General features: G+C 46.1%; 1 protein-coding gene across 1 annotated transcript in view; it reads right to left on the bottom strand.

Annotated features, from left to right (window-relative positions):
* Positions 1-9,191, bottom strand: part of Tiam2 (T cell lymphoma invasion and metastasis 2) — a 128,490-nt gene that overhangs the window by 36,613 nt on the left and 82,686 nt on the right. The window contains exon 15 of the mRNA XM_023712191.1: positions 1,648-1,751. Coding sequence (XP_023567959.1) covers positions 1,648-1,751 — 104 coding nt within the window. The remainder of the gene's footprint in view (positions 1-1,647; positions 1,752-9,191) is intronic.

Below are 9,191 nucleotides of genomic sequence, written 5' to 3'. Positions count from 1 at the left end.
AGGAAAAGAAACCTGAAACACTCCTGGTCCCATTTCAGTTCATGGATATTTAATCTATATTCTCTTTCAATAGGTTTTTTTCTAATGAGTTCTTTGATATGTATGGATAAGTGTACATTTGAATAATGTATTTTATGTATTTTCTTTCTCTTCTCACCATTTATAACAATGTAAATTAAAGTACAGATCACCCTGTGCAACTTGACCACAGCTTTTCTGTCTAAATTTCTAAGTCATATTCCAACACTCACTTTGCAACCACTCTGCTTAGCTACAAGAGGCACCATTCTAAAATAGTTTGAACTGGATTTAAAAGCTAACTTTCCATATAATTATTCCACTGAACACACACACACACACACACACACACACACTGCACAGTAAGCAGCACTACACCCGCAGAAGGTGCCACACAGCCACAACCCAACCCACCCCTCACCTGGTCCCACTGTGACTTTTCTTTAAGTATCTGTCATTGCTTAAATTTACTCCATTCCTATTTAGTATTTAAGACAAAATCAGAAAATAAGAGAACAGAGTTTCAACTTCAAAATCTAGGCTGCACAGGAAAATATATCCTGTCAGACTGGTTCTGAAAGGACAGCCCAGTACAAGCACTTAATATGGGAAGGGATGGATGACAAGCACTGCTGAGGGTGGGAGGAAACTGGGACCCTGGGCCCTGGCCAAAGGGACATGGAAAGGAATCCAGAGCCTCAGAGAAAGCCGAGGCATTCCTCAAAAGGCTAAAAATGCAATTACCTATGACCTGACAGTTGCTCTTCTAGGAAGATCCCCAAAGAACGGAGAAGTAGGATTCAAGCTGGCCCTGTACACAGATGGTCACTGTGATACTGTCCACTGCCCCCAAGTGGGGCCAACAACCCAAGCATCTACCAGGAGATGAATGGGTCCACCAAATGTGCTACAGAAATACGATGGAATATTATTCAGCCTTAAAAAAGGATGAAAAACTGACAAAGACTATAAAGGCTATGGATGAGCCCCTAGATGATATTCCCCTAGGAAATAAGCCAGGAACAAAAGCATGAACACTATGATTCCACTCACATGTGAGGTGTTTAAAATTGCCAAATGGGAATGAGTACAGCTGAGGTTATGAGAGCGTCTAGGAGAAGAGGAGGAGGAGAATTAGTGCTTCACGGACCCAGCTTTTCAGCCTGGAATAATGGAAAAGCTCCGAGCACAGAAGGGAGGTCGTTGCAAAACAATGTGACTGTGGTCTGAAGAGCACACTTGCTGATGGTAACCACGGGTGACATGTGTTTTAAAGCGGGAAAGAAACAGATCAGTAACTTAGCATAACTTTCAGGACACTGGAGCTTAGGCTCGCCTCATCAAAACAACTACACAAGATATTCCAGCTGCAGGAATGGCACAGCTTGTTTGGTTTGATGCTGTTTGGGAAGTCACTGAAGAGTTCTGCCTAAGATAACAGCTCTTCTTGGTACTTACCTCAAAAACAAAAAAGAAATTATATCCTCAGGGGAGAAGCAAATGTTTGCATTAACTGCTAGAACTCAGGACAGGAAAATACCACCTGCTATTTCCCTGCCTCCGGTGAAGGCGGGAATCAGCCCCTGCCTGCCTGCCTGCCTGCCTGCCTGATCGGAGCTGGCACCTTACCCTGCACGTCGGCTCCACTTTCTCTCGGTGGCTGACTTGGTCCAGAGTGCCATCAGTCTGACTCCTTTTCATACCAGTGCTGATGTCAGGGACATTGCTGAAATCTGTGGGGAAAATGACAGACACACATGAGCTCGGCCACCTGCAGAAGAGTAGGAAGGACTGGTTTTAAGGTGAACAAAGAAGCAAGCACGGACAATCCACGGGGCAGCACGGGGGCTGTAAGCACTCTGCAGCTGCAGAGGCATTCCGGCAGTCCTCGGAAACAGATCGGGGTCTCGCTCACTGAAAACACAATGCCCATCTTCATCAAGGAGACCAGTCAAAGTACTGGCTTCAAAGGCAAGCATGGTGGTGCACACCTGCAATCCCCAGCACTAGGGAGGCTGAGGAAGGAAGATCACTTTGAGTTTGAGGCCAGCCTGACCTGCATAGCAAAACCCTGTCTGTAAAAATAATACTGACTTCAGTGCCTTGTTCACTCTTCCCATTGTCATGCAAAACATACTTCACTAAGATCTGATCTTAAACAACTTATCTGAATAAAGATTTAAACACACATTTCTTGGTACGGCCCTCTCTCTCTTTTTTTTTTTTTTTTTTTCCTAAGTGAGGGCCAAGTTATCAGAATATCTTAGCAAATTAATGATTCAATATAAGAGACACGTCCAAGACCATACTTGTTCACTTGAAGTATAATGTATTTTCTAACGTCCACCATAATCTCATCTTAAATTCAAATCCTAAGAACAAACTCTCATTAACATCCAGAGAAAAGGCCAAGATGTCCATCCTAAATAGAGTGAATGGTTCCCCAGCCTACAGCTACCCAGACAGCCCATCAACAGCCCCTCCCACAGTTCTCAAGTTAACAAAGTCAAGGGAGATGGATAGACCCAAATCTATGAAAATATAACATAGGTTATCTTTCTAATTCTGACATTTAAAGGACTAATTTCAAGTAGCTGTAAGAGCAGCCAGCCTCTGAGATGGCTGAGCCCAAAGGTGTGGGCAGAACTGCTGACAAAGGAGCTGTCCAGCTCAATGGCAGGCAAGGAGAACAGTCCCCAGCAGCCCTCTAGCATTCGGGGGCCCTGGGGGGCTGACAGCTGAAGGGCCAGAACATGAGTACTTGATCCATGGTGACACTGCCACGCACCCCACAGGAGATATAGGAGAAAGAAGGGCCTCCAGGAAACAGTAATGGTCTATACAATTCTGCAGCTCCAGTTTCTTCTCTTTGCCTTTCCCAATACCTGCCTGGCTCCACCCAGAAAAGAACCATATAATGAGTAGAGTTAAGTCAGCCTAGACAAGGCAGTGCCTACCTCAAAGGCAGGAGCCACCCTGGGGGAATTTTGAGAAGCAGTGGCACTTAAGAGTACTGGGGTTACCTCTCCCAGACCACAGAGCCTGTCTGCTGTGCAGCAAGAAGTGTGCAGAAATAAGATGAGCCCCTCAGCCAAACCTACCAACCACCACACTCCCTGCCAGCCTCCCTCCTCCACCAGGTACACCTTTGTCTAAGGGAAACTGGCTACATAATTCACCAAAGCAGAGCTGGCCTCACTCCTATGGATTCAGCACATACGCATCTTTCCATCCATGCATTCAATGCGCCCTCTCGGCACTAGCCACTTTCCAGACACTGTGCTAGGACAGGAAACACAGGAAGGGCCAGACATTCTCAAGGTCTGCTTCTCACCTGGCGAGAGGTGAGCAGGGAGGGAGATGGAGGCAGAGACGTGAGGATGGCAAAGCATGAAGAAAGTCGGGCCTAAAGGACTTCACTGTAAAAAAATGTCTGAGCAAAGCCAGGCGTGGTGGCATATTTCTGTAATCCCAGCACTCGGGAGGCTGAGGCAGGAGGCTCATTAAGAGGTAGAGAACAGCCTGGGCTGCAAAGTGAGCTCAAAGCCAGACTAACTGCATAGCAGGACCTTGTCTGCAAAAGACCGAAAAAAAAAAAAATAAATAAATCTTCAGTCTGAAGGGTGAATGCTTTAAAGATGAAGAAGGTAAGGCAATGTGGGCAGCAGGGAGAAGGAAACTGGGAGTTGGGAGCAGCAGAGGAGATGCAAATGGTATGAAGATCTGAGTACAGCGCGGGACAGGGGCTTGGTGAGTGTGGCGGCAGCACAGAGCATGGCCGGAGGGAGGCAGGGGCGGGAGGGCAGAAAAACCCGTCAGAAAGCCTCAGCAGCACTGCAGGCAGGTCTGAGCAACAAGAACCCAAAAGAAACAGAAAAAGAGGAGGTGGCGGAGGAGGAGAGGAGGACGAGGAGCAGCAGCAAAGCAACAAGCAACAGCAGAGAGTTTGAGAAGGTAGACTCCATGGTCTCCTCACTGTCATCTATTAAGTATAAGAGACAGCACGGGCTATCAAGGTGGGGGACCCAGTTTTGATTCCGAGGTAACTTGGTAGATGAGCTGAGAGGATGAGGTAAGCATGGGAGGGGCAAGTTTAGCTTTAGCAAGGCTGAGTTTGAGAACAAGTGGACCATCACACAATAAGGATCAGTGATGAGCCCGGAGAAGTCTTCCCAGACATGAGTTTGGGAGCCATTAGCATGTACCTGACAGTGAAGCCACCTATAGGAGAGAGCTTGCACAATACACAAGGGCCGAGGAGAAAACCCTGGAAACATCAGCACAAAGGGGTGCAAGAGAGGGGGACCTTACAAATACTGTTTAAGAGAAAAGAGACGTCTAAGGAAACCCAGAAAGAGCAACATCACAGAAGCCACACAATGTGAAAGAACATTACCTAGGCAACAGAATCAAATTTGCATTATTACTGCCTCTACCTTGTAAATAAAAAGCTTTGGTATTTCCAAAGAGTTACACCAAGCACAGGAAACATGACACACAGTCCGCACATGCGTTCATTCACAATGAACATTTCTGCAGCACCTACAATATGGCCAGCAGGTACCAAGTACTGCAGATACAGAGATGAATGAGACCATGAGTCCTCTGAAGAACCCACAGAGGAAGGGCAGAAGGAGCTCTGGAGTGTGAGGTGCCAGATGGATGCTAGTGAAAATAGCATGGGCAATGGCCAAAGTGGGTGCCAACTGAATGCTGAGTCACTCATTCAATGTATTCCCCAAACTTTGGAATTTAAATGTGGAAAACTCCCTAAATCACTGTAAAGAGATACTCACTTTCAGGTGAACAAGAGAAAAGGCGTGACGCTATAGCAAAATGTATGAGACTGTTTTCCTTAGAATGATGTAGTCCCAGAATAAAGAGTTCACTGTGGACAGGGGAGTCAGCTTGGAGGTCTAAGTGCCTGCCTGGCAAACGCAAGTACCCACGTTCAATCTCCAGTGCCATAGCTCTGGCACCCCAGCTGTGCTGTGCTAGCCTGAAACCAGACATGGTGGCACACTCCCACCAGCACTGGGGAGGCTGAAACGGGGGGAGCACTATGAGTACAAGCTGTGTAGCAAGACTCTGTACCAAATACACAAAAGATTTTTTCAAAAAAATTTTTAAAAAGCTCAGCAATGCACCCATGAGGCTCCCCCACCTTTTTCAGTGCTCCTTAACCCTATGGAGCCTTTGCGTGTCATGGGACACCTTTCAGAAACATCCTGGAGTAGCCTCAGAGACTGATTCCCATGTGGTCTGGTCCCCAGGTTCCACAAGAAGGCAGCTCAAACAGTCCCTGAGACCTGCCAAGACAGGCTTTCTGAGCACTGGTCTACCACCCAAATTTCAGAGGCAGAGTGCATGCGGGCATGGAGTCCCGTGGTACCAGCAATGTGCCAGTGCTGCCCCTCAAGACCGAAAGGACACAGGGAGAGCTGAGCCTGCTGCACCCACCGCTGCAGATCTGGGTCCAAGAGCACAAGCCTGACCTGGTCCTGCATTCCTGCAGAAGGCCTGTGTGCTGGAAGGGAATAAGAATTCCTACACTCTGCAGGAATAGAAGCCTGGTTATGGAAAGCGTGTAGGCCGGTAAGATGCAAATGCTTATTTACAAAGCTGGTTTCAACAGGCAGCCAGTCCTGGTGCTAGATGCCTACACACCTCCCCGCTTACATCCTGCCCACACTGTGAGCAAGGGCTGCTGAAGTGAGTAGCTACAGCCTTCCCCGGCCTACAAGAGACTGGCTTGCACCTGGCACAGCCTCTTCATCAGGACACACACACTGCGGCACGTTTCAGGGGCTCTTTTCTCCTATCAGGTAACATTAAGTATTTGCTTCCAGCCCACCCTGTGCTCTAATAAATAGCATCAACTCCCGATGCCTACCAAAGAGTGGCTGAAATGACAGCAGATATGAAAAACAACCAATCTAGAAACTCAAGTTAGAGCTCTTTGTATCTGTGTACCCTTTTGTCTATGCCATCTTATTCTCTGTGAAAATTAAGTTTGCGAGAAGCCTAAGAGATCAAAAGAAAGCACACATTTATTGCAGCCAATTGGAGCTTCTCCCTGGTGGCTAAAGCAGAGGTGCAACACCCCACGCGGTAGCCTTAGCTTCTCCATTAGGTCCTGCTCACCTCATTGCGCTGGCTCCTGAGTCCGGGCAGGTGCTAGGACCTGAGCTCCCGTCAACTACCGGGTGCTGCGTTAGACACTATAATGAGACCAGGCCCAGCCATCTTCACCTTTAATCAACGAATACTTTCAGAGATGGACAACACACCAGGCAGGCTGTCATGGAATGGCTGTCTCTCCCTGTACTGCATGCCTTATAGTTCCCGGCAGAGACACTGCAGAAAACACCTTGAGGTATGAGACACCTCACGATCCAGTTTTTTCCTGAGCTCTGTGTCCATACATCCCCATTAGTGCCACTGTCAGGCAATTGGCTGCAACCCCAAGTCCCTCACAATTAAAGGGCAAAGCCTATGTTACAGTGACATCCTGGGTACCAACTTAAAAACAGAAACATCAGGGAATGCTAATGGTAAAGGTGACTCACCCACGCAGCGTGTGATCTGAATTTAAAGTTTAGAGTTACATCACTCCCAAATCAAATGGAGCAGTTAATATGCAAGAGTTCAGGCTTTTCCATTTATTCTTCCTGCCACATAGGCAGCACCAGTATATCCCGTTGCTGAGTCTGACAGGCACAAGGGGGAAGGATTTGTAAATGGGAGCCACTGGGAAGCCTAAGGGAGGGCTTGCCATGCTAGCATCCCAGCCGTAGCCTACTCCTAAGGAGGCCTGCTTGCCACTCTCGCAGGTAACGATCACATCTGGCTCATCTAGCTGGAGCCATCCCACAGTCCACCTTGCTCTACCAGGTAGGGAGAGAACAGGCCCTGAAGTGCCTCCCGGCCACGGACCCCAGCCAGGTGGCTGCCGGCAGACCCTCAAGATCCCAGCAGTTTCTGGCTCTAAGAAGGGTCGGAAGGGTAGCTCTGTTGTGCAGCCACCAGGACCAGGCTCCTTGACTAGGAGACTGGTTCAAAAAAAAGTAATTGGCCCCAAATTCTGAGAATGCCTCCAGAGTCCTCAGGAACCACAATTGTAAGAGAAACTGAAGAAAAATCTCAAGATGGTATTATCCCCTGTGTCTAAAAGTCAAGAACTGCAAAGTGATATAAAACATTTCCATTCTCTCCCCATGGGCACAGTAGTTTTTTAAAAAATTAATAATGGTAATAACTGGCATATGTTCCCCAGCATCATGTATTGGAAGGCTAAACAACTCCAAATAGGACAGGGCAGGGAACAGGGGCTTGGTGAGGTGTTTAAATAGTGGGATTAACGATGCTATACAAAAGGCTCCACCAAGAGAGTTCATTCCCTTCCACTTCCCACCACTGTGTGCCACCCTGGAATCAAAACTGCCAAACCTACAGGGCCCTGGATATTGGACTTCGCACCTCCAGCGCTGTGAGCTAGTAAACTTTTGTTTAGAAATGACCTGGCCTTTGGTATTCTTCTGTAGCAGCACAAATGGACCAAGCAGTCATAGCATAGAACGGTTCTGGCTTAATTTGTTGACCAAGGATTCATCAGAAATAGACTAGTCTACTTTTCAGATTTTACTTACTCTTTCAGGTTCTCATAGTAGCGAGACAACACAATGTCCGCATATGCGGGTCTGATTGGTTTCACTTAGCAATACAGTCTCTAGCTGAGTCCATTTATCTATAAAGGCCTCCAATTTATCTTTACAGCTGAGTAATGCTCCACTGTGTAAACACACCACGTCTTTTTTATGCGTTCCTCAGTGGATGGGCACTTGGGTTGCTTCCAAGATTTAGCTATGACATATTGTGCCGCTATAAACATGGGTGCACATACATCGCTGTGGTGTGATCATTTCAGTTCTTTTGCGAAAATGCCCAGGAGAGGAAGAGCTGGCCTGAATGGGACCTCCTGTCCTAGCTTTTTGAGGAAGCTCTACACTGATTTCAATGGGAAGGGAAACATGGAATGAGGAAAAGAAGAAAAGAAGGGGAAAGATGTATTTACGTACATATGCAGGATAATTGGGATAACTGTGCTGCCGATTTCTGCTGGTTTTTTTGAAAGGAGCAGTTAATACTTATTTTTTTTTAATTCTTTGTATTGTTTCATGTTTTTTAAACCAATTTTGCAGGTTTACATCTGGTAACCTAGACAACTAATATGAAGATACAAGAGCCATTGTTGAATTCCTATTACTTTAATGAAATTTTGTATCATTTCTAATGCTGTTTTTTTTATTTTTACTATTTTGTAATTTTTAATAAGTGAATTTTAAAAATTTTAATTTTTTTAAAAAAGGCTAAAGGAGAGTGGGCTAAAAATGGAAACTTTTTCTTTTAATGCTAGGGCTCAAACCTAGTCCCTCACCTATGCTAAGCGCAGACTCTACCACTGAGCTACCCCCTCAGCTATGGAAATAGTTTTTAATCTGTTTTTTACACTTTAAAGCCTTGATCAGAGGACACTGATTGTCAATACTATCAGACCCAAAATGCCTTTTCGATAATATATATTTTTACTATCATGAAATAACAATCATAATATAATCTACTCATGTAACTTCATGTAAAGCAATCTACTGTCCTACCATTAATACAAGGAGAAAAATAAATGGAAAGTAGCACTTAAAAGCAGATGAATTTTAATGTGTAAAGTGAAGACAAAGCCACCCTATCAGCCACCAAGCAGCTGCCCCGCTGCCCTGCAGAGAAGCACTAGCCGGGCCACAGCTCCGCTCCACTCAAGGCACCTTGGTGGCGTTGCTACACGGACCTAATATTTCAAAATGCAAAAGCTCTTGGTAAAGTTTCGGACAAAATAGAAGACATAATTCCCTTGATTTATTGGGTTGTCACATCCCTAGAAAATTCAATGTACCCTTTAGCCATGGAAAATAATGATTTGTATTTATTTATAAAATAAGAGTGAGGGGCTGGTGAGATGGCTCAGTGGTCTAAAGCACCTACTTAGAACAAGCTAAGCTAAGCAAAGCACAGGGACCGCGGTTCAATCCCCCAGCACTACATGCCAGCCAGCCCCGGCCCCTGGTGGGCTGAGCTGGCCACACACACACTAAATAAATTTTTTTTAAAAAAGACAGAAA

The sequence above is a fragment of the Octodon degus genome, unplaced genomic scaffold (genome assembly GCF_000260255.1).
Source record: "Octodon degus isolate 3935 unplaced genomic scaffold, OctDeg1.0 scaffold00024, whole genome shotgun sequence".
Taxonomy (NCBI): domain Eukaryota; kingdom Metazoa; phylum Chordata; class Mammalia; order Rodentia; family Octodontidae; genus Octodon; species Octodon degus.
Note: the sequence above shows the minus strand (reverse complement) of the source record. Positions and strands in the feature narration are given on the sequence as shown.